Source organism: Oncorhynchus keta, chromosome 15 (assembly GCF_023373465.1).
Source record: "Oncorhynchus keta strain PuntledgeMale-10-30-2019 chromosome 15, Oket_V2, whole genome shotgun sequence".
NCBI lineage: Eukaryota > Metazoa > Chordata > Actinopteri > Salmoniformes > Salmonidae > Oncorhynchus > Oncorhynchus keta.
This window is the reverse complement of record NC_068435.1, coordinates 23,917,986-23,945,304: the sequence shown is the minus strand read 5'-3', so window position 1 is coordinate 23,945,304 and position 27,319 is coordinate 23,917,986. Positions and strand designations below refer to the sequence as shown.

At 38.9% G+C, this 27,319-nt stretch overlaps 1 protein-coding gene across 1 annotated transcript in view; it reads left to right on the top strand.

Moving 5' to 3' along the window:
• LOC118394639 (BMP/retinoic acid-inducible neural-specific protein 3) overlaps nt 1-27,319 on the top strand; it is a 121,893-nt gene that overhangs the window by 37,082 nt on the left and 57,492 nt on the right. The window contains exons 2-5 of the mRNA XM_035788060.2: nt 9,075-9,402; nt 20,911-21,101; nt 22,536-22,717; nt 25,527-25,632. Of these exons, the coding sequence (XP_035643953.1) occupies nt 9,125-9,402; nt 20,911-21,101; nt 22,536-22,717; nt 25,527-25,632 (757 nt within the window). The 5' untranslated portion in view covers nt 9,075-9,124. The remainder of the gene's footprint in view (nt 1-9,074; nt 9,403-20,910; nt 21,102-22,535; nt 22,718-25,526; nt 25,633-27,319) is intronic.

Genomic DNA, 27,319 nt, shown 5'->3' with positions numbered 1-27,319 from the left:
AATAATTATCATTATAAGCAAACATCATTACCATCACAATAAACGTTTCTGAATTAAAACAGGAGGCTACAGGAACCAATGTTGATTTATTCAACATGGCTATTAAAATAGCACTGATAGGAATGGGTGATTGTTTACAAATTGCTAGCTATCGGATAAATCCAGTGCCGAAAACCTTCTGAGTCTGGCAGCGCAACAAATCCATTAGTAAAATAAATTCTAAGTGCTCCGCACGCACCAGCAAAAAGGTTCCTCCGGGAACTCTTTGCTACATTTAAACATTAAAGTTTCCTCCAAGAACCCCTCAACTTACCAATGGTGCAAATATTAACCCATTGACTGCAATGGTTTCTTGAGGAACTCCAGGGTTCAGATCACAGATGTGTGCCTTAAATTGAGTATGAGCTGAACATGCAAAGCTGAAAGAATTTCAGAAAATGCCTGTGGATACTGGGTTTTTACTCAAAACAAAAATTCTGCTTCCATGTTATCTCTTCATTCATTTTTTATAGACTTTGGAATTCAGAAAGTTCATATCCACCGTGGGGCACAGTGGTGCATCAGCTATAGGAGCGTGACAAATGTTCCCAATGTGTCAAATTAGACTAATGCAATTATCTTCTGGAAAGTGTTGAGGGAGAGCTGCCACAGCAAACCAGAAAATTGAATGATAACCTGTTCCTGTTTTTGGAACTAGCTTGGTCAGACAGAGTGAGTTTGACCCACTATAGAGTATGGCCTGTCAAAACAGAATTTAATAGCCAAGTCACATAAACTGAGGAAGGAACTACATTTTTTTCAATTATGGCCGGATGAATGTTGACTGGCACACAATACGAGGGGTTGCTAAGATAGCGAGAGAGAAAAAATGAGAGAGAGGGAGAGATAGAGAGGTGTTTGTTTTTGGTTGCTGAAGTCTCCAGAGGAATGGCTGGTTTAGAGAGAGAGGCACATGAGAGGAGTTGGCATGGTACCATTGCCGTTGGTCTTGAGCTGTGCACTGAACCCTGAGCACGTTGGTGGTTCTGACCTCCCCTGGGTTGGATATTGGATCAGTCTTGCCCTTGCATATTGATCTCTCACCATTATGCAGCTTAAAAAGATTTCCATCCATTTCCCTAAGAATTATACAAGGGGAGATATACTCATCATCGACATCCGGGCTAGGGTTTCCAATTGCACAATATCACTTCATGCCTTGCTGGTCCAAGCAACTTCAAAATATCAACAAATATAAACAACTTTCCTAAGTTCCTAAAGATTTTTGTTTTTGTAAAGATACCTCTGCATTTTATGAGAACAAGTCTTAAGCCAATATGTTCAATAAAAGCAAACTGATTATCTTTGATTATTTTTTATACAAATCATGTCTATATCATATGTACATTTAACAGGTAGTTTTGGCATACCAGAACCTCCAAAAATTATATTGCATGAAGCATTATGTTGAGTTTTTCTCCATTAGTGTTCATTGACCCTGATAGAGTGATTCATCCTGCAGAAAAAGGCATTTATCTAAAAACCACGATGACAAGCCCTGCTACAGCCTGCTCATATTATTAAAGAGTGAGAAAACACACAACCACTTTAAACCATCACTCAGAGAAAATTATGTGTTGAATGACTATAGCAATTCTAATGAGCCTCAGGACAAATTTCAAATGCATTCAGTGTACTGGAAAACAACCTTCTATAAACTTTCATCTTCTCTCAAGCTTTGTGTTGGGAATATCTGTTATGAAATATCCTGCTCCTCTGATATGAAGATTCTTCGTTTGATTGACCATTCTGTATGCAGAAACATTAGACTTTTTCCATGGAGAGTTTTGTGCCTTTTTATCCTCACCCAGACTCTAATAGATTCCACCTGTCTATGGCTGTAGCCTCTAGCTGACGATCCCGATCACTTCCCTACTTTCTTCTCTCCAAAACATGCCTGGAAGGATATCTCTCCTTTAGTCCAGAAATATCACGAGATACGTGTGATTAAAATTCATGACCAAACTGACCATAAATGTTTTAGCAGGGTGTGTCCACAGGAGAGCTGAAATCAGTCACGACCCATCTGAATCATCAGATCGTCTTCCATGCCTGATTGAACATAAAAACAGTAACAATGTGCGGAATTGTGAAGATGATAAGCAGAGCTCTGGGCTCCATATTCTGCATGAATTCCAAGGTTGAGTATGAGATGGCAGATGAGAGACACATTGTATGTATTGCATGCTGTTCACTCAGTCTACAGCAGCAGCGGTGGGTGAGCATGCAAGCTGGGGGCAAGAATTACTTCACAAACACCTCAACTCAACAGTTTTGAAGGATGATAAACAACCATGGTAACAGAGCACAATTAATCAATCAAAACTGTGTACTTACATGTCATCATGTAAGTTGATGATAAAGATTGTGGGGGCTGTTTTGTTAGACTTCAGTGCAGCTTTTGACTTTATCGATCATATCTGCCGCTGGAAAACATACGTGTATGTGTTATGGCTTTACATCCCCTGCTATATTGTGGATAATTGACATTTTTTATTTCATCTTCATCTGGGGTGGCAGGGTAGCCTAGTGGTTAGAGTGTTTGACTAGTAACCAAAAGTTTGCAAGTTCAAATCCCTGAGCTGACAAGGTACAAATCTGTTGTTCTGCCCCTGAACAGGCAGTTAACCCACTGTTCCTAGGCTGTCAATGAAATTAAGAATTTGTTCTTATTAGTAAAATAAAGGTTAAAAAAATAAAATAATAAATGGCAGAACGACAGATTTTTACCTTGTCAGCTCGAGATTCAATCTAGCAACCTTCCGGTTACTGGCCCAACGCTCTAACCACTTGGCAACCTGCCGCCCCAATAAAGAGTTAAGTGTCTAACAGAACACAGAAGGTGTTCTTTAATGGAAGCTTCTCCTACATAATCCAGGTAGAATCAGGAATTCCACAGGGCAGTTGCCAGTGTGTCTATGTATGCGGATGACTCAACACTATACACGTCAGCTACTACAGCGACTGAAATGACTGCAACACTTAACAAAGAACAGTAGTTTGTTTCAGAATGGGTTGCAAGGAATCAGTTTGTTCCTAAATATTTCAAAAACTAAAAGCATTAAAGCATCACTAAACCCTAAACCTAAACTAAATCTTGTAATAAATCATGTGGAAATTGAGCAAGTTGAGGTGACTATACTGCTTGGAGTAACCAATTTCAAATTTTTGAAATTGTATAAAACATATATATAATTTATAACTTAATTTTGCCAAACCCGCAAGAGGAGATCCATAACAAATACAAAAAATATATAAATCAGCTCCAAAAGCAACCACAATTATATTACTTTAAAAAACAATCCACCCCTCACAGTGAAAAGTTGGGAATATTAGCCAAAAATCTTTATATGATAGAGTAACTCTAATATACTTTTACTTCTGGCTCTAGATTGCTTCATGCTTTAAAACTCTGTCAAATTATCTGGCATTGACGAGCCGTGGGCACTGATTCATGGTCATGGATTTATTGAAAAGAGGAACATCTCTGCATTTCTGCATTCTCTCCAGCGCAAGGACCACAAGCCACACACACACACACACACACACACACACACACACACACACACACACACACACACACACACACACACACACACACACACACACACACACACAAAGAAGTCAGTACTTGCTAGCCCTAAGGCACATTGTGGGTACTTTCTGCTTTTGTGTTACATTGAACCTTTAGTCAACCTTTTAAATCTCCCCTATGTTCTCATTCAGAATCAACAAGACTGTAAAGTAAAGTAAAGTAAAGTTTTAAATGAGATGCGTAATAAATCAAACTGTTCTGCTAGGTTTCTCCTTTGCAGAACAAGGGACTGGTACTGTGCCATCTCTCACATGAATCAAATAGAATTGATGTGCCCTAAAAGGTAGTTCAAATATACATGAAGCTGATACATTATATAAAACTATCTGAATATTTAATGAACATATCAACAGAGAAGCACAAGAGCTCCTCGTGGCTTTTCTTGAAAATAAGGTCCCATCAACCCTTTCAAAGCCAGCCATCAACCCATGGCTCATGGCTTTTCTGAAATGGATTCAGCATAAGCACAACTGACACCCACATCAGTGTCTTTCTAAATCAAGATGATTGTGGCCTTGCAATTGGCCTTGATTAGCTATTACCACTGAAATAAATTACCATGACAATGCACATCACATGTATAGATGACAGGCAATATGGTTTGTTACATGTTTTCAACATACTAATGAGACCAGGTTGACAGTTGAATCATGAAAATGGGAAATGTTACACATTGTGAAATTGTGAAATGCATTACGATTGAATTTAGCTTTTGATTGATGTTTTGCTGTTTTACATTTTTAAAACATGTATCCCACCTTTGGATATTTCCTTCCAAACTTCAGTAGATACTGTATATAATTAAAATGTACAGAGGTGATTCAAACTGAGGCCCTGCTGTGCTCTCAATTACCAAATGTGTGTGTATTGTTCTTGGCAGGAATTCCACAACCTCCCATGTCACTGTGGACCTATTGGGGGATTAGTCAACAAACTAATAAAGAGTTGTTGCAATATGCAGATGGGCTTTTTATGGAGACAGTGTTACCCACAGTAAGCAGCTTGGGTAATTATCTGGGCTATGTATTTTCAGAGTGATGTATAGGCAATCACACTATACGTGGCTTTGTGTTTATGGAGAAACAACGGCAGATGGACAGGTGAAGCAATAACACATCATCGATCCTTTAATACTTTGGAATTTTCTTAAAATCAAACAGCTGGAAAATATGAAACCTCCTAAAGACAGATTGGTCTTAATTATCAAGTGCTATAGAAATTTTGCGGGTACTGATGGTCCTAATTGCCCATATGGTTGTTTGCTAAACTTTGGCTCCGTCGGAGAACCCGATGTAGATCTAACATTGATATTTAGCTTGACTCCTCTCTGGCTAGCTTTTAAGCCTTATCTCTAGAGACCATCTGCCCTGTGTAATGCTGACTGTACTCTTTATTAATGTGCAGTTAATAGGTAAGCACCTGCTTTCCTGTTTGAAATATGTGTGGAATCTCACTTTTAAGTGCCCTGAACAATGAGGTGTGGCTGAGAATCAGATTATTTTTACATTAATGCTTTTTCACGCCTTCCTAATTGTTTTAGCTGATTAACTTGGCATGCTTGAGGTTTTTAATTAAGGCTCTTTTTCATTTTCAAGATTATGGCTTTTATTTTTATATTTATCTTACATCTTGCAAGACAGTTACCTGGGGGCAAACCTTTACTGGAAGGATGAGATTTGAATCAACTTCATGGTTAGAAAGAAACTGCTCATAAATTATTATCATATTGAAGTTACTGAGCAAGATGATCGACCTTTAATCATCTTTATTTATAAAGCACATTTTAGGCATGGAATGCAATGTGCTTTATAGGGAGAAAAAAAACAAATAAAAAAACATAGAAAATAAAAGCTGAAATATTAACTACACAACAAATATACGATTTTTTTTAAAACGAAAGAATGACACAAACGGAACAACATCCAACCAGCAACTCTGATATAAAAAAAACTACATCCCACAGCTTTATGCAGGGAATGTTTTTTCGGCAATGGTAGATTTTTATTTTTGAGGAAAAGAAAACACGTGCATCTCAGGGACCTGGTCTGCCTTTAATTCTCTTTGAATGAGTGAGATACCTCGCTTGTTTAAACACGTACTTATAGCTTTTGGGTTGGAATCACGATGCTATCGGTGCGGTGCAGCTCGGCTCATAAGGACACAAATCTTGCGGAACCAATATATATAACAGCTGTTTGGCTTACCATAGTGTAGGAGGTGTACTCCTCATAATTGCTCTCATCCTTTCATCAAACCACGCTTAAACAAATTGCTAGGCTGGAACTGATGGAAAGTTCTGCCTTGGCTGACAGTTTTCATAATAGAGTCATAGTACAAACCCACCAACCTGGTACTATGCATTAACTTTGTTGCATAAAGCAATCCACCCTCAGCATGCAGCGACACAGAAATATTGTGGGACAGCTGGCGGGGTTGCTGAGTAGTTAAAACACTGAGTATGAGTACCTGAGTTCAAGAGGACATCTGGCCTTCTGGTAATGGGACTACACCTGCTCTGCTGGGCCTGGCCATGAGGCAGGTGTCTGCCTACACTCACAAACAAAACCTTATTAAGTCAGACCCAATAAGGACTCACAGCTGCTCTCATTGCCATGCACACATTACTGGGTAGATGTTACAGGTATAGCATATACTATGTGCTCATTAAGCCACTGACCTACCTGATACTGTGCCTTATGATATCCAGTATAAAGCAGGGAAGAAACACACCAATCTTAGGCTTTCTCCTAATGCATGGTCATTGACGATGTGCAGGTGCGTGTGTCTGAGTGTGCGTGCACGTGTAGGCGAGTGTGTGCGCGTGTGGTATTTAGGGGTGTTGGCCACTGTGAACATTAACCACCTGCAAAACTTGGTGAATGCTACAAATGTGAATGGCACAAAAGGTGCCCAGTTCCCCAGACCATACTTGTCTGAAATGTTATTTCTAAGCAAGAGGCAGTAAAATGGTTTTCTATTCCGACCGCCCTCGTACCACCATACTGAATTCAAGACGTGTGTCTTCTCCTTGGTTTTTCTCCTGGGTAGAAAGGGTAAACAGGAAGGTACCTGAATTATGCAAGATGAACATTAAATGTCAAGGCTAAATTCCGTTTTTCCTCCATTGTCTCACTGGCATTTCTAGGATGTTCTATGCATTTTATAATTAGGAAGAACCTCAAGAGAGGAGCAATAAGCCCTGGGATGGAGATCTCAGCAAGAGGTGTTGCTTTTAGAACATAGACTCATTTGAAAGGCAAATTTCAAGCAAGATTGGAAAGTCAGCACTATACTGTTTATGAATCAGCTGTGGCTCGTTTTCCCCTCTAGCTTCATGAGATGACAACCATCATATAGGAAAGACTACACCGCAAGTCATATTTTATTTATGCTAAAGTAGAATTTACACTTGGATTCAGCATGATGAAATAGCATTAAAATCTCATCTCCTGTTTACAACTGCAAAGCCCAACTGTGAAAAGGAAAGTTATAATAGAGTCTTGGCTGTATGGGATACAGGCAATGCAGGGGTACAGCGAGGGGGGGGTGGAGGGAGGGATTATACAGAATGAAAGGAAATGTGAAAGCAGCAGCAGCTGCCACACAGCTTCTCCTCTTTACCGTATCTCTCCCAAATGGCATCCTATTCCCTATATAGTACACTACTTTCGATCAGAGCCCTATAGAGCCCTGGTCAAAAGTGCACCAAATACAAAATATGGTACCATTTGGGACACAAAAAGGGTTTATTCCCCAGTGGAGTGTGCAGTGTGCAATAAGAGAGATACTGTTTTAGACAGGCCCTATCTTGATGAGTGGGCAGGCAGATGATAGGTATTTGAATTATTAACTACTGTGATGCACAAAGGTGAAATAAAGTATTCAATATTATTTCATAGTGATTAATTCTCTACGTAATGTATATTTTGTATCAACATAGCCTTTGAAATAATGTATGGAATTCAGATAATTTGGAATGCCAGGCACTTCAAGACAGGATCACAATAAATCACATTTTACAATGTACGGACAGATTTATCTTTCACATTGCAAAACAAGAGTGAGTGACTTGTAAGATGTGAGGTGTTCACTTCACAGAATAATGGTGGTTTGTGTTCTATGTCATGCACAACATGGACTAGGAGGCTTATCTATATGTGAGATACAATAAATCAACAATTACTCCTGAGCAGTATTGACACATTATACTTACTATGTGTAATTACTCTCCAAAGTCATTACTAAATTAACATTGCTAATAGAATACTGTGACTTGTGTAATTCTAATGTTACCACACAGCAACTTTTTGTATAGTCTTACATTTTATACTGTCTAGTATAAAGTGGAGTTGATGATGTTCCCTTTTTCAAAGCTTGATCCTACATACTTTCTCCAAGTTAGTTACCTATTATAATTATTAATGAGATAAATTACCTAAATAATTGCCTATTAAAACATAAAAATCCCATGGTTCTCTCTGATTCAGAGGGGTTAGGTTAAATGCAGAAGACACATTTCAGTTGAAGGCATTTAGTTGTACAACTGACTGGGTATCCCCCTTTCCAAGTGTAAATTAAAGAAAGGTTATTTACTGTCTAAACATGCATTTTGCTCTCTCAAATTAATTTGCATTGTGTTATTTATCAAAATAGAAGACCAACAGGGAATACTGTTGGTCCCATATCGCTTGTACAGTTTGTTCTAGCTTGTTCTATTCTTGGGCCTAAATGTTTGACTGTGCACTGCAGATTTAACACTACACTAACTTATTAATAAATAACAAAAACGTACCACCCTCTTTTTTTTAAGGACGCTTCAGACATGATGGCAATTATTATTTTGTCATAACAGCTTTGGATAATTGAGTGTGTCCTTACTTTTGTCAGCCTAAACAATCCAACAACGGCAACTTAGACCAACAGTAGATCTGTACTTGGTGTAAAGCTAGGTCTTCTTTTCAAGAGCAAGGTCCTTATTTATACCTAACAATTATGTTTTCATGTGATTTTGTCCGCCCACACAAACTTGAAAGCACGACTAAAAGCATATACCTATGAGTGGATTGCACCTAGCAGTAGGTTTTTGACCATGGTAAAGAGCGCTTCCGCCAAAAAATAACACAGTGTGTTTTATTGAATTGATTCCTTGGTGTATAGCCTCCCAACGCTAGCCAAAGAAAGGCTCTCACAGTGTTGTTAGTACAGGCTAAGATTGAAAGTCTAGCCAAGTCTATTAAGTTTTTGTCTATGGAAAAGAAAGTTACTGCATGTGTGTTTAATTGAATTGATCCCTAAGGAAAGCGAAGGCTGTGAGGCGGATACATAATCTAAATCAACGCAAGTGATACAAGTGTCAAGCGTAGTGTCTGTGTTTTTCTATTATTTCAAGTTGTCCTCTGAATTGAGCCCTAAAACATGTTCTCTCTCTTTTCCTTCACAGGTCAGGAGGGATTAGTTGAAGAATGCTGGTCCCAGGTGCCCAACAGGAAGATGGTGATGCGTTGGCCAAGAGCCACAGCTGTTAGATGGTTGCTGTTGATGCTCGTATGGCAGTGGACAGTGCTGGGCCACCTCGGCTGGGTTCTGGCCCTGGCTGAGGGGCAGCAGAGTAACAACCCCTCGCTCACTGCTGCCAGCACCGGACACCAGAGTGGCGACCAATTGGATTGGCTGCTGTCTGAGAAGGGACCTTTCCACCGTTGTCCGGAATACACAGAGTTCAAAGAACGCTTCCAGCAAGGCTTCTCCACACGCTATAAGATCTACAGGTGAGAATCTAGAGGCAAATTGTGCGTGTTTGAATGTTGCTGTACTGTATGTGCTGTACTGTACCAATCAAGATCCACTATGACCCTTCCATCCCATCAAATTATTTTTCAACATTTATTTTCAATATCATTAACTTTATTTTAAATGTAATACCAAATGTGATATACTCTCTCTGATAAGCCTTTAATTTACATTTTTCCCCAGCTTAGAATATATATTGTAATGAAACTGAGGCAGGGAGCATGCCTCGAACCCTCGCCCTTCTAGCCCGAAGTCCAGTGCGCTATCGACTGTGCCCCAAAACCGTGCTCGTACGGATTCCACGCTTATAAACCCAGGGTCGTTACAACATTTTACTCTGACCCTTCCATGCATTTTATTCATGCATTTTACTTTCCTCCATCACACAGCCTCCATTACATTTTATTTTGTTGTTGCTGCATGCTCTCCATGGTGCTACACTCACCTGAGTCAAATTATAGCTCCAGATTACTGCCAACATATTTTCTGCTGTGATGTTAATGCTACTTGAGTGTGGGCATGTTGAAGGGGTGTAGGTGCATTTCTTTACTGTAAGAAAGAGATATTTGTCTCTTTAGAAACCAATTTATTCAGAAACCTGTCACCGTTTTCTTCTCATACAACTTGAAATGATAGCTTTCATTGCAGATGTTCTGAGTATAGCTAGCCATGATAGGTGTCGTTTTTTTGACAGAAGTTTGATGGATCCCGCTTCTCTTTCATGCTCTGGGACAGTGCTAGAAATGACTAGGACAAGGAACTGAAATGCAGAAAAATGCCTGCAGATCTGTGATGGAATCAGGCAGAGAGCATAGCCGGTACTGTTTGAATGGTTGTCTAGCAGTGTGTGTGTGTTGTGTTTGTGTGTGTGAGAGCGCATTGTTGTCTGACCAACACCTCAGTCGTCAATGGACATAAATTTGGTTTCCCCCACAAGCCATTTGTGCTGCCAAGGCCTTTTGATATGTTAACTGATCTCATTAAAGGACACCCAGAGGGAAAGTAGGTGTGTAAATCTGCCCATTACGAATAGGGAACACCAACTGGGTTATATGGAGGAAGACTGATTTTATTCCCCCTCTCTGCCTGGTCACAGCTGCCCTACGGGTGGTTCACTGAAATATTTCTGCCAAGGCAAATTCAGTCATCCTTGCTGTTACTTTCTGGAGTGAAGGGACTTTGTCCTATTTGAAAGGCAAGCCTAACATTGTTTAATCTTTCATGTTTGACAAGTTCAAGTGTTGTGCATGAAGATTCTGTAAGTGCCATTGATATGGTAACTACACTGGTAAACGCAACATGTAAAGTGTTGATCTCATGTTTCATGAGCTAAAATAAAAGATACGCACAAAAAGCATATTTCTGTTTACATCCGTGTTAGTGAGCATTTCTCCTTTTCCAAGATAATCCATCCACCTGGTGTGGCATATCAAGAAGCTGATTAAACAACATGATCATTACACAGGTACACTTTGTTCTGGGGACAATAAAAGGCCACTCTAAAATGTGTAGTTTTGTCACACAACACAATGTCACAAGTTTTGAGGGAGCGTGTCATTGGCATGCTGACTGCAGGAATGTTCACCAGAGCTGTTGCCAGGGAATTGAATGTTCAAATCAAATCAAATGTTATTTGTCACATATACATGGTTAGCTTGGGTTATTGCGAGTGTAGCAAAATGCTTGTTCATTTCTCTACCATAAGCTGCCTTCAACGTTGTTTTAGAGAATTTGACAGTACGTCCAACTGACCTCACAACCGCAGACCACGTGTACGGGGTCGTGCAAGCGAGCGCTTTGCTGATGTCAACATTGTGAACAGAGTGCCCCATGGTTGCGGTGGGGTTATGGTATGAGCAGGCATAAGCTACAGACAACAAACACAACTGCATTTTATCGATGGGCAATTTGAGAGATACCGTGACGAGATCCTGAGGTCCATTATTGTGCCATTCATCCACCGCCATCACCTCATCTTTCACCATGAGAATGCACAGCCCCATGTCGTAAGGATCTGTACACAATTCCTGAAACCTTAAAATGGCCCAGTTCTTCCATGGCCTGCATAGTATCCAGACATATCACGCATTGAGCAAGTTTGGGATGCTCTGGATTGACGTGTACGACAGCATGTCCCAGTTCCCGCCAATATCCAGCCACTTCACACAGCCATTGAAGAGGAATAGGACAACATTCCACAGGCCACAATCAACAGCCTGATCAACTCTATGCTAAGGAGATGTGTCGCACTGCATGAGGTAAATCGTGGTCACACCAGATACTAGTTTTCTGATCTACATCCCTACCTGTTTTTAAGGTATCTGTGACCCACAGATGCAGATTTGTATTCCCAGTCATGTGAAATCTATAGATTAGGGCCTAATGAATTCATTTCAATGGACTGATTTCCTGATATGAACTGTAACTCAGTAAAATCTTTGAAGTTGTTGCACGTTGCGTTTATATTTTTGTTCAGTATACATAGCATGCATTTACTATGCCTGTGAAATGTGTAAAGATATATGTGATTTGAGTTTCGAGGAGCCCCCATGCCTATGAATAAATTGAATGTGAGGGTCACAGGGGGAAGGATGCTTAAATTCCCTGCAGAATCTAGCTATGGTGATTGTCAAACAAAGAGCTTCTGCTGCTGCTGGTGTCTTGCAAGGTTTCTCTCACAGACGAGGTTTGCAACTCAATAGATATCCTTTTGAAATAATGGTCTGATGAATAAATACAATTGTATTTCATGTGGTCTGTACATAATGAACCACTTTAAAACAAGATAGAGAAGCAGCCCTTTTTGCAGCTTGGGTACTGTTATTTCATTGGCCTTCATTTGGTTTGAAATAGGAAAGAAAGGGAAGGATGTTTATAATATCCAGACAGGAAAATACTCTCCCAGGAGGTGTTTTGGGATGATAGATGCTTTCCCTTAAGAAACATTACTGTTGGCTCATTGTACTTTTGGTGCCATGAGAGGTGGCAGAACTGACAGCCTATAGGGACCATACTATGCCCATCCAGGCCCCTATGGCTCTTGTAACTGGTAACAGCTCATTCTGGAGGCAACAAGAGCTGTCAAGACAATAAAATAAGAAATGAGACATTGTCACAAATGATTACGTCAGGGGGTATATTGCTGGTAGAGAAATCTGAAACATTTCTGATATAGAAGAGCATTTTCTAAATAAAGGGAAGATGATTAATGAGTGAAATGTCTGGCAACTATAGATTTTTCAAGCACTGAAATGTGATTTGTGAGAGATTGGTGTAGGGTTCTGAGGCACTCCGGCTTTGTGTAGATGACTTGATGTAATTTCCAACACTCTACACTAACCAAAATCTAATTTCACATTATGTATTGAATTTATGTTTTGCCTTCAAGAATATGAGTTTTGCTGACTAGTGTTTCTATGTTGGCATTGTGTTGTGCTGTTTCAGTTTTCGCTGAAAGCTTGATTTTGTTATTTTGTATTGGCTTAATGTTACTGTTTTTGGTAATCTTTCTTTAAAATGAATGTGTAAGGCTTTCAAAATACAATACAGCCCTTCAGTACGAAGAGTAGCTAAACTCTAAACCAGACGTCAGTTGTTCAATTCAGGTTCAGTAAAGGGACTGTTTGTTTCAGGGTGAATATAAAAACATTAACTAGAAATTAATGTGACAAACTGCCTGTCTCACATCAGGTCAGACATGAGGGACGATTGATTAAATTTCCTATTTTCTTATCAGCCATTTTCCATAATGTTAGTTATTGATGGAATTGGCTATATCTCTGTATATCAAGTGTGGCTAAAACGGTTTCTAAATCTGAAGTGTGTCCATGATATGAATACATTGTCTGAGGGACAAATGTATTTGCTGTTTTTCATTTTCCAGCTTTTTATTCGATTGCCTCCGGCAACACAGTTGAGAAATCTAATTACTCTGTTGAATGCTGTGAGTCCCCATGTACAATTAACAAGATTAATTTGAATTCTAATTGAGAATCAGAATGTGCTGTTCAACTTGGGAAAATAGATGTTTTTAGCCATTTGTGCACTCGCACAATGAATTATCAAATTTAGTACACATTTTACAATTACTGAAAAGCCAGATCTTTGAGCTCTACTTCCTTTAACATAATTATTCTTCATTCAGCTAAACAATCTGAGAGGAAATGTTTAACTGCCTCAAATTAGATGGACAGTGTTCCAAGACACACCTATTCTGCTGAGCATAAACAGTTTAGTGGAATGTGCTATGCCAGCTCATGATAGGGATACACTAGGGAAACAAGGAAAGGACACTAATTGCCGCTTGCATTTTTAGCTCTAAAGACCATGTGAATCTCAAAGAGATTTGTGCAATAAAGTATACTCCTATTGTCTAAACCTGTGCTATTTCAGTAATGTACTTTGAGAAAGTCTTTGTAAGTCTGCATCAAAGAGGTTTCTGCAAGTTGCAACACCATAGTACTTTTGTCCAGACCAGACCAGTCCTGTCTCGCCTGAAAAGTTGTGAGAATCCATATCAAAAGTGTACTTGAAAAGTCTTCCAAGAAATTGCTACAATACTCCACAAAAACACATTGAAATGATAGAACGCCTCCTCAGTTGATGAGGGCCAAATATTAATAAGCTGGAAACCCAGTTGTCAACTTCCAGAGGAAATGGGGCCGATCAACCATTCCCCTCTTGCCTCTCAAAATAGCTCACAGAAATCTAACATGGAAAGAGAGGCATTCAACACCTTGATTTGCCAGTGTGTGGCTAATATACACTATACACGGCAAGCAGCTGTTGTGGTCCAGGTTAAACCCATACCTACTGTACAGTAGGTGATATTTTGCATGGCTTTAGGCTGCTTCATGCAACCATGCTTTATGAAGAAAAATATCTAAATCAACATAGCTGTGGAATACAGCCTCATCTGCAAGAGCTGATAAATATACAGTGGAGTGATCTCCAAAAGTAAAGAATTACTTTTTGTACGTAGTCCCCGCATTTTTGGGGATCAAAAGTATTGGGACAAATTCACTTATGTGTATTAAAGTAGTCCAAAGTTTAGTATTTGGTCCCAAATTCCTAGCAGGCATTGATTACATCAAGCTGGTGACTTTACAAACTTGTTAGATGCATTCACTGTTTGTTTTGGTTGTGTTTTTGATTATTTTGTGCCCAATAGAAATTAAGCTTGATGTAATCATTGCGTGCAAAGAATATGGGACCAAATACTACACTTTCACTACGTTAATACATGTATAAGTGATTTGAGCCAATACTTTTGGTCCCCTAAAATGGCGGAACTATTTACAATAAATGATTCAATTTCTAAACGGTTCACCCGATATGAATGACAAAACCCTCAAATTAAAGCTGACAGTCTGCACTTTGGATTTGAAATTATACAATGACTATGAGGTTAAAGTGCTGGAGTACAGAGCCAAAACAACAAAAAATGTATCACTGTCCCAATACTTTTGGGGGTCACTGTAGATATAGACAATGTAATGAACTCATTAAACATGACCTTCCATGTTGTAACTGAAACTAACTTAGGGTTAACACATAGAAATAGAATGAATAGAATGAATCATTCGAATTATATGGTAACACGTTTCCCGATCATGTGTAGAAGTAGAAGCCTTGGGAAAGTTCTACTTGTGTCAAAGCTCTGACTCATAGAGGAATGTAGTGGAACGTTAACCTTTCACTGCAGTGGGCTGAATCAGGGTCACACAGTGTTTCTTGGTAATCTACTTTGAACCAAAAGTATACACCTCACACACATGGTTACTGGCTTGTCATTTCAACTCTGTCAGATATAGATGTATTCCATTTTGAGTTTGCATCCCAATTGTACACTCTATATACATCACAGAAGACTTAAATATAACAAAACCATTTCACATAGAAACACCAGATTTTGGGACAAGTAAAAAATTAAAAATTAATTATTAATGATGAAATGATGAAAAACATTACTATCATTCCACCCATGAGGCCACTAGAGAGCGATGTGGTCAATTGACTGGAGGAAAGGGCAACAACAGTGCTAAAATCCAGGTGCTCTTATCAAATAGGGAATGGAGTATTCGCTTAGGTACAGAGTTTTAGCTTAAACAATTCCCTGCAAGCCTGCCGGGCTGCAGGTGCAATCATCTTGTGCTAAAGCCCTGTAATTTAGAGCATCTATCATCATTAACAGCACTGGAATGGTCAGCCAACGCTTTTACATTTCATGTTTAGAAATCATCATGAAAGAAAAGCAATGCTCCATTCACAACCTCTGTCGTCAATCATTTTTCACTCAAGACAACATCATCCAAAGCTAGTACACAGCATCTGATGGTCTTTACACATTATAGGCAAAGATAATACAGTATGATGTAACATTTGAAGTTTACTTTGGATATTTGGATTATCCTCATCAACACTGGTTTGCTAATACTTCGTAGCCTTTAAAATTCTTCCAAAGACCTTTGTCTTCTTCATGTTTCTGTACACTAGTCAACATTATTACAGAAATTAGTGCATTCAGAAAGTATTCAGACCGATTGACTTGTTTTACATGTTGCTATGTTACAGCCTTATTCTAAAATGGATTAAATTGTTTTCCCTCCTCATCAATCTACATACCATACCCCATAATGACAAAGCAAAAAAGTTAATTTTTAAAAATGTTTGCAAATGTATTAAAAATAAAAAACAGAAATATCACATTTACTGTACATAAGCATTCAGACTCTTTACTCAGTACTTTGTTGAAGCACCTTTGGCAGCAATTACAGCCTTGAGTCTTCTTGGGCATGACGCTACAAGCTTGGCACACCTGTATTTGGGGAGTTTCTCCCATTCTTCTCTGCAGGTCCTCTCAAACTCTGTCAGGTTGGATGCGGAGCATCGCTGCACAGCTTCTCACGTCTATCCAGAGATGTTCGACCGGGTTCGTCCGGGCTCTGGCTGGGCCAGTAAAGGAGATTCAGAGATTGTCCCAAAGCCACTCCTGTGTTGTCTTGGCTGTGCGCTTAGGGTCGTTGTACTGTTGAAGGTGAACCTTAACCCCAGTCTGAGATCCTCAGCGCTCTGTAGCAGGTTTTCAACAATGATCTCTCTGTACTTTTCTCTGTTTATCTTTCCCTCAATCCTGACTAGTCTCCCAGTCCCTGCCGCTGAAAAACATCCCCACAGCATGATGCTGATGATGCCAGGTTTCCTCGAGACGTGACGCTTGTCATTCAGGCCAAATAATTAAATCTTGGTTTCATCAGACCAGAGGATCTTGTTTCTCATGGTCTAAAAGTCTTTAGGGGCCTTTAGGCAAACTCCAAGCGGGCTGTCATGTGCCTTTTACTGAGGAGTGGCTTCCGTCTGGCCACTCTACCATAAAGGCCTGATTGATGGAGTGCTGAAGAGATGGTTGTACTTCTGGCACTTTTCCCATCTCCACAGAGGAACTCTGGAGCTCTATCAGAGTGAGATTTTTGGTCACATCCCTGACCAAGGCCCTTCTCCCTTGATTGCTCAGTTTGGCCAGGCGGCCAGCTCTAGGAAGAGTCTTGGTGGTTACAAACTTCTTCCATTTAAGAATGATGGAGGCCACTGTGTTCTTGGGGACTTTCAATACTGCAGACGTATTTGGGTACCCTTCCCCAGATCTTTGCCTCGACACAATCCTGTCTCGGAGCTCTATGGACAATTCATTCGACCTCATGGCTTAGTTTTTGCTCAGACATCCACTTTCAACTATGGGACCAAATCATGCCCAATCAATTGAATTTACCACAGGTGGACTACAATCAAGTTGTAGAAACATCTCAAGGATGATCAATGGAAACAGGATGCACCTGAGCTTAATTTTGAGTCTCATAGCAAAGGGTCTGAATTCTTATGTAAATAAGGACATTTTAGAATAAGGCTGTAACGTAACAAAATGTGGAAAAAGTCAAGTGGTCTAAATACTTTCCGATTGCACTGTACATATATATACATACAGATGAAGTCGAAAATTTACATACACTTAGGTTGGAGTCATTAAAACTCCTTTTTCAACCACTCCACAAATTTCTTGTTAACAAACTGTAGTTTCGGCAAGTCGGTTAGGACATCTACTTTGTGCATGACACAAGTAATTATTCCAACAATTGTTTACAGACAGATTATTTCACTTATAATTCACTGTATCACAATTCCAGTGGCCAGAAGTGTACGTACACTAAGCTGACTATGCCTTTAAACAGCTTGGACAATTCCAGAAAATTATGTCATGGCTTTAGAAGCTTCTGAAAGGTTAATTGACATAATTTGAGTCAATTGGAGGTGTACCTGTGGATGTATTTCCAGGCCTACCTTTAAACTCTGTGCCTCTTTGCTTGACATCATGAGAAAATCAAAATAAATCAGCCAAGACCTCAGAAAAAGAATTGTAGACCTTCACAAGTCTGGTTCATCCTTAGGAGCAAACGCCTGAAGGTACCACTCATCTGTACAAACAATAGTACACAAGTACAAACACCATGGGACCACACAGCCATCATATCGCTCAGGAAGGAGACGGGTTCGGTCTCTTAGAGATGAACGTACTTTGGTGCGAAAAGTGCAAATCAATCCCAGAACGACAGCAAAGGACCTTGTGAAGATACTGGAGGAAACGGGTACAAAAGTATCTATATCCATTGAAGCAAGATCTCAAGACTGGAAGTTAAAGTTTGGTCGCAAATGGGTCTTCCAAATGGACAATGACCGCAAGCATACTTCCGAAGGTGTGGCAAAATTTAAGGACAACAAAGTCAAGGTATTGGAGCGGCCATCACAAAGCCCTGACGGCAGAACTGAAAAAGCTTGTGCGAGCAAGGAGGCCTGCAAGCCTAACTCAGTTACACCAGCTCTGTCAGGAGGAATGGGCCAAAATTCACCCAACTTATTGTGGAAGCTTGTAGAAGGCTACCCGAAACGTTTGACCCAAGTTAAACAATTTAAAGGCAATGCTACCAAATACTATTTGACTGTATGTAAACTTCTGACCAACTGGGAATGTGTTGAAAGAAATAAAAACTGAAATAAATAATTCTCTCTACTATTATTCTGACATTTCACATTCTTAAAATAAAGTGGTGATCATTACTGAGCTAAAACAGGGCAGTTTTACTAGGATTAAATGTCAGGAATTGTGAAAAACTGAGTTTAAATGTAGTTGGCTAAGGTGTATGTAAACATCCGACTTCAACTGTACATACAAACACACATACATATAAAATACATATACATATATATATATACACATCTTTTTAAAATATATTTTCGTTTATTATTTTCCACTAACCCTACCTCCCCTAATTGGAGTAAACTAATGAACAACAACACTTTAGTTTCCACTTCCAGCTAATACATACTATATACATTTTACAGACACAATCTATTTTACAAGATCTATCTTTTGTTTGTTTTTACTCCCTATCTCTCTGCTACCCTCCTATCTATTTCTGAAGACCATCCAGTTTGATTTCTATTTGCCATATATTATTAACTGTGCTGTTCCACAAAAGTTCTGAACCTATAGTATAAACATTTCATGGACACAGTATATTATATTGCAGTTATCTTGTTATTAATGCCACCCTTCAGCTCCACTCAACCCCTCCCATCTATCTCTCAACACCATCCATTTTGGATTTCTATTTGCCATATATTTATATATAACTGTGCTGTGATGTTTCACAAAAGTTCTGAACCTTTCTATTCTCATAGTTTCTACAGATTGTAAATTAAATATACTTTTTTTGTTGTTGCTAAGAGTATTATTGTATTATTGATCGATAGACTATGATTTTTCAAATCACCCAGTAGTGCTACCTGCAAAGGAAAATGTTGCAATTCTTCAGCCATTCCTGGACCTGTGTCCAAAAACAAGCTACATATTTACAGTACCAAAACAAATTATCTAATGATTCTGTCTCTTATCAGCCAAATCTGCAGAGCTGGGATGGTTGTATCCCCCCATTTATATAACATTTTATTGGTTGCAAGAACTTTGAATAATCATTTCAATTGAACAATTCTAAGTTTTGCATCCAGCGTTGTTTTGCGTATCAGTTCATAAACCATTTACCATGGAATCGGAACATTGACAATCTCTTCCCAAATATTTTACAATCTATACGGCACAGATGTTCATTTGTTGGTCCCTAAGTTAAACTGGTGTACTTTTTTATTTATCACACTTTTCTTTAACCAATTTTGGTCTTTAATGCACGGCTGACAGTCAAGTTCCTTATTTTTTACTTCTTCCATTTGAGTTTAACCACAATATTTGTTGTATTATTTGTTTTGTTTTTCCGGTGGATTAAACTTAAATTGCAAGCAACTTTCTATGGATTATTTAAAAAATAGCTATATTTTGGAGATTGGTTCATTTTCCAATAAGTGAAAGTGAGAGGATGTAATCTGAATAAAGGGGAAAAGGCCATTTGTCCACATGGGGTGAGACATTCTTACTTATCTGCCAGAGAACCAATTTGCGTTTAAAATTTTGTATGACTGATGCCTTTTAGTGAGAGGTCTAATGCTCTAATATTCAATCATTTCTAAGCTCCGAATTCATATTAATTATATAAATCGACCCTTTTAATTTATTCTGTTTTGCTGTTCCAAATAAAATTTAATATTTTTTTGGTCATATAATTGAAAAAACAGGATGCTAGGTGTTGGCAAGACCATAAACAAATAGGTAAACTGGGATATGACTAAAGAGTTGGACTGTAATGTTGTTCTTAGTCTTTGAAATTGTGTAACAGTATGCAATTATAGTTGAATTACCTTGTACTTACATTGTACTACCAATGTTATTCCTGTGGCATAATGCCTATGTAGTGTTAGGTTGGACTAAACGTGTTTTCTATACTTTCTTACACTGAATCATGATCAAACACTTTCCATGTTTTGTATGTTGTCATGTAAGTGCAAATGTATTTAATGTCTATGATAATCATACACAACTAATGTAACAGCTGGTTGTCACTATTGTAATGCTTACTTCAAATAATCTGCAAAATAAGTGTTGATGTGGAATGTCAAACTCTATTTTTCCCCTTGGGACAATAGCATGTTACTGTCACTGTTCTGTTATTTTTTGTTCTGAAGGAATACATACATATTCATTTATTTGTTTTACCTTTATTTAACTAGGCAAGTCAGTTAAGAACAAATTCTTATTTTCAATGACAGCCTAGAGCTGGGTTAACTGCCTTGTTCAGGAGCAGAATGACAGATTGTACCTTGTCAGCTCCAGGATTTGAACTTGCAACCTTTCGGTTACTAGCCAAACTCTCTAACCACTAGGCTACCCTGCCATCGCTGAATAGTAGTTTTTACTGCAAATGTATGCACATCTTCTGGTGATATTTGAATTCTTTCACATATGCAAGTATCAACCTATGAAATGATCCAATCACCATGAATCAGATTTGTCCAAATTTCCAAATTCTCCAATGGTTCACTTGCAGGGAATTCAGCCATTGGAAAGTAAACAGCTTGGCCACAGAGAAGAGGGACGTTTTTAAGGCCCCCTTGCCACTGGCGCCGGAGTTTCTACGCAACCTGAGGCTGCTGGGTCGAAGGCCAAGTCTGCAGCAGATCCACGAGAACTTGATCAAGAAATATGGGACACACTTTCTGGTGTCTGCTACGCTAGGAGGTAAGCAGCTTCACATACACCGACTCAGTGGCACTTAGCTCTAGGCTATGTGGCTAAGGGATGTTGTTGCGCATCTCAGTTTGTTCTCAAAATAGCTTCAGTGTAATGTCATCTCCTTAGATATTGATCATGTTGACTGCCTCAAAACAAGCCAAAGGTTACTCATATTTGGAACACTGTGCTCATGGTATCACTGGTGACATTGTCATACTGGTCATTTATGTCAACAGAAACTTTGTTTTTACTATTCAACATAAGTTAACGTTAAAGCTAGAATCCTTATTTGCTACATCACTTTTTTTTCACTTATAAAGAGGTATATCCATTGTTAATGAAGACTATGTAAACTATATAAAAGACACATAAATGCCCAATGAGCTTAGTTCAACTGTTATTCATAACCCAAAATATAAGCTTGTTTTACTCCAATGTTTGTAAACAACCTAAATGTTAACAAACACTGTATAGCCTCAAAACATGGTTAAAACTGTACCTTTCATATTATGGATGTTCCTGCAACCATAGCTCTATCTATGAATTTGAGGGGTTTTCCAGCTCCATCCCTTAGCTTTTTAGCGAAACAGGGGCAGTTAGAAAGCTTTGTTACTACTTAAATGAAGGATTCTAGCTTCAATACATATTGTCAGTCATTCTCTGTTGGTATGGACAACATCTGCTTGGTGTTGATTTGACAATCCATGATTGAGGTACTGCTGGATACATAAGGAAATGTCAATAGTTCTAGTTGGAGATGTGGAATGCAATACTCTGCCTAGCATCTAAATAATTGATTGAACAGTCATGGTCCTGGTCTCAAAACATTTGCTGTGACATCAACCAGAACATTATGCCTGATGAGATGTAGGCACTAATTATGATGTCACTTAATGGTGGATTGATGAAGTGAAGTTACAGAGTCTAAAAGACAAGAGAGATGAATGCAGTGGCAAAGCCATAGTGAGCTTTTGTAATCAATGGCTCAAATCAAAAGGGATGGACAATACACTGCATGCTAATGAGATGATCGCAAATAGCAATGCACACATTCTTCTGCTGGGTGCTGATGGCATCTCATAGCCCCAAGGTAGAAGAGAGCTAAGCACACTGTCTGGTCGAGCAGAATCATGTGAATACTCTGGTGTTATTTTGAAAAGTCTGGGGATTCATACAAGACAGAGAAAGACCTTTATAATCTGTCTGCAGTCTATGAACTTTTGTCTGAATACCTCCGTTAATTCCTCTCGTGGAGGATAATGTCACCCATTACTCTCAACGAGTATTACAAATGTATTGTCATTATGAGTGAGCCAGTTGTTCTAGTTGTTCATTAGTATTAAGGACTGTGTGTATATTTGACTGAAGTTCACTCTGGGGAAAAAAAGTCATTCTATTTTTCTTTTCTTTTCTCTTCTCTTCTATTATTTCTTTCTACAGGAGAAGAATCGTTGACAATCTTCCTGGATAAGCAGAAGCTCAGTAAGAAATCGGAGGGGCAGGGAAACAGCTCAGTGGTCTCCCTGGAAGTACTGCATCAGTTGGCTGCTTCTTATTTCACAGACCGCGAGAGCACCTTAAGAAGACTTCACCACCTACAGATAGCCACCTCCGCCATAAAGGTAAATCTACTGCTACTCTCAAGGACACTCGGTCATTGAAGCATCCCGTTTCTTTTTCAGAATATATTCGATTAGTTTGCTAGAGTATATCCAATTTGTCAGTGGGTTGTACATGGGAGTTTTTGGCCGGTTAGTTTTCATTTGAATGTGAAATAGAATGATGGTAGGCTACTGAAACCTTTGGCATTGAGAAATCGTTCCGTGTTTCTGAAATACAATGCTCAACTCCAGTAAGAAAAGGTTGCATGGGTAATGTTTTGTTGCTTTGCAGCTAATTACTCAGCATACATTTGAGTTACACACACACACACACACACACACACACACACACACACACACACACACACACACACACACACACACACACACACACACACACACACACACACACACACACACACACACACACACACACACACACACACACACACACACACACACTTTAAAAGGCAGTATTCTCATCTGCATGCATCGAGTACTGATGTATCATGATGACAGGAGGCAAGTGGGTGGACAGGGTTGGCATTCAACGTTTATTCAAATAACGTCTAAGATTTTTCAACTTTTCATCTCGGATAAAATAACTTATTCTGAACATTTCGGACTTGATCGTGATTTTAGACAAGTGCTTTCCAACATGTTGTGCTGTGGCTCTTAAAAGGCTTTTCAGATGTTATTTTACATCAAGGAGAAAGTGCCATACAGTCTGTACCGTAATGCATTGCAACTGGGGATTTTCCAATTTGCCTATTAGATTCAAGTGGGGTATTTTGTGCTTTTAATGATCATACTTTCCCTTATTTAGACAACATCCTGGTAAGCTACTCATTCATATTGTACCTTAAATTGACAAATGGGTTACAGTATATGTTAGAGTATTTTAGATTAAATACTTTCTGGGTATTTACCAGCACAGCTATATCGTTCTCAACTAGCCTACCTGGTTAAATAAAGGTGAAATAAAATAAAATAAATATACCATATGATCTCTGTTGTTCTCTGGTTGCCTCTAGAGGACAAATGTCCCATTTGACCTATGGTACACTTCACTGTCATGACCACATACAGTACACTGCCATTATTTGTTATGACACTCCATTGTCCTCAGGATATTGCAAGTATGTTTGAGCTTAGACTACACCGAGAGCAAAATATAACGATAATGATAGCAATATGACATGATCCCAGTAACAGTCCTATAATGTATGCTCCAGCTTGATCTACTTTAAACTGCATTTAACTCAATCTACTTCAATAGCTCTGTTTGGAATGTAAGATTATTTGTCAAAGTCTATAGAGCATCCATTACCATTTTACAGAGTACTGGTACCATCATCAAACTTTGTCAGAAAGTTTCACAATGGGCTGTACTAGTTATATGTATCCAAGCTAACTGGCAGACAGCAGAACCGTCTAAATAACATTATGAAGCACCGGGAATCAGTGTTTAAAACTATTTGAAAGGATAGGCAGTTTAACACTCACATTAAGAAGACTTCAACCCTGCAGTGCTTCAAGACGAGAAGCTGCTGGTTACATTTTTGCAAAATTATCATCTCTAGTATGTGAGCCACCTTCTCCTCAATGCTCTGTCAACTCAGCTAATCATCCAGGAGAGAGTGGGATGTGCTTGACCTGTCTGTGTACGTGCCTTTAGGCTTTGTGGTTGCAATGAAACCTCTGGAGGAGGAATTAAATATATTGTCTTATGGTAATGCAGGGTGACCATGAAGTACTTCAATTTAGTCAGAATATATTGCAGTCTTATAGTTGAAAGAGATTCAACTGACACAACTGTAGTTGAAACATATTCACAGACACCTTCACAGACACAACAGTAAGACGAATGCAGTATAGTTCACAATGCATAGCATGTATTGTTGCACTGACTTGGTATTGTTTGACAGGGGTCAATTGAAAAACAATATTTTACAATGAATAATTTGTAAAATGCCATATTAATTGAGTCTATTGTAGCTTACTGGCAGCATTTCTTTGACAATAAATACAATCTTACTCCTACATAACTGCAAGGGAGATTTGGAAGGAGATTTGCAAGGGAGGTTTATATTGATGGGTGAGATTTTATGAGGACAAAGTGACATCACATCATTTGTAAGACATAATTTACTGGTCAAAATTGCTCAGCCAGAGGCATATCGTTAGTATTATTGCTAGTTCTCCCATCATTAGCCTATACTCAGAAACCAACATCTTTCACTATCGTGTTCTTGTACATTCTTCTCATCCAATAACTAACTGCACTCTTAGAAAAAAATATGCTATCTAGAACCTAAAAGGGTTCATCGGCTGTCCCCATAGGAGAACCCTTTAAATAATTACTTTTGGGTTCCATGTAGAACTCTTTCCACAGGGGGTTCTATATGAAACCCAAAAGGGTTCTACCTGGAACCAAAAGGGTTCTCCTATGGGTAGAGCTGAAGAACCCTTTCGGAAACTTTTTTTTGTAAAGTCTTATATGTACAGGATCTTGCCTTTTCGATTTTTGAGCTCCGTACTACTGTATATTATTAATAAATCATTAATATTTGAATGACAGGAGTTGCAGGGGCATGTTTTCTTTTTTTCAGATTTCTCCTGGCTTTTGGCAAGATAGCATTTTTTGACAGATGTGACATCTGAAAAATAGTAAAGATGATTGGTTCTCTGACTATCGTCTCAGATGAGTGCAGAAGTTTTTTGGTATGGTTAGAAACCACCCGTACTGTTTACTTTACTGCCAGAAACAGGAACAAACAGGTGCATGATTCACCAGTAATAAGGCATTAAATATCTCCTTGTTTCCTAGGTAACAGAAACTAGGACTGGGCCACTTGGATGCAGTAACTATGACAGCCTTGATTCTGTTAGCTCTGTCTTGGTACACAGTCCTGAAAATAAAATACATCTAAAAGGTAAGCTATTTTACTCCTTTCTCAAAATGGTTGGACTGTGTTCTACTATATTTGTGTATAATCATATAAATAGAATGAATAAAACTGTATTGGAAGCTCTAACCCTGGCAATTTGACTGGTAAGAGCTGTTCTTTGGCCCGAGGCAAAGCCTTGGGCTGGGAAACAGCCCTCAGGAGGAAGTTATCACATGATAATCCATGGGTTCCAGGGCCTTATTGCTTTTATAAAACGGTTGCCAACATATATATAACAAAAAAGATTAACAACATTTTACAAAAATGAGTAAATTAGTTTTTATACATCCTTCCACTAGACAATATAGTCCGGGCAAAAGTCAGTTGTTAGTTCTGAGGTTCTGAAGTTGCTAACCAATGAGGCTGGTCGTTAATTATATTCTTATGTTTTTGACCCAGTTGTTCATTCTATTAATTCCGCATTAATAGAATGAACTACATGCCAACAAATCATTGGCATGTAGCTAGCTAACAGAGGTTCAATTATTACAAGATAGACAAGAACTTAAAAAAAATATTTATAAATAGGCAGGCAACAACCAGCTAGCTGATTGTCGGGTCAATAAGATAGTTATGGAGGATAGCTAGGCTAACATTACTTCTCTTTTGCTAGGTAGTTAGCCAACTACAGCTAACACGCAAACACATCAATTTGTTCACATCACATCATTTGTTTTACCTTTGTTTCTATTGCCAATTATTTGGATATATACATTATAAGGATCCTGATAAATGAATTCACCTGGATCAGAGAAGCTATCATTCACGTTCATATGCAGAGCACGGAGGAGATCAACACCTGCAATTGTTGTGCAGGTCGGAAAGGCACACAGCGAGGCTTATAATAACCCTGCTGTACCAAACCAAATGCTAGGCTAATAGAATGGGGAAATAATTGTCTAGACACTTTTGTCCATGAAGTTTATAAATTGACTGGCTGGGCTATGGGACAGTGGATTTGCATTGAAAAATCTAATGGAACTGATACAGGCATTACCCGTGGAATGCGGGAATTGTGGTTCTCTAACTCCCTGCTACCAGCATCCAGGATCCAAACAACCAGTTTTATAAGATGCAGTAATTCCCATGGTATTTTGGAATGTTCTATTAACTGATGCTGGATTGCCATGGTAATGTAGAATGTTCATTCAAATGATGCTAAATGATGTGGCTCATGCAGTGCCAGAGTGTTATTCAGAGCGTTATCAGATTGTCCTTTCGTAAATTCAGAGTGTTTCACTCTCGTAGAGTTCAGAGCGCACACTGGACGCTCTGGCCGAGGAGTTGCGTTCTGACCTCTCAACGGGCGTCAAGGACCCAAGCTAACAGGCTAACTTTGCATAGCTTGCTAGTTACTTCCAGACACAAATGAGAGAACACCTCACTTTGAACATTTTACTTGCCCTTAATGGTGCACAACTCCAGAATTTGTGGAGTTGACTTCGATTCCTGTGGTCGATTCCCAAAACATGCTGAAATGGAGGCGCACACACGTAGACACCGCCTCATTATTGCAGAGTCCTACTAGAAAGACTACATTTGCGTTCTAGAGGACAGACATGAGCATGATGCTGCCCATTTTCTCACCAATTTAGCCTATAAAAGTCATTTTTGTTTGAATTTAGAAGGTGATGTGTAGGTACTAGAATATTTCAGATATTTCTGCTGTGTG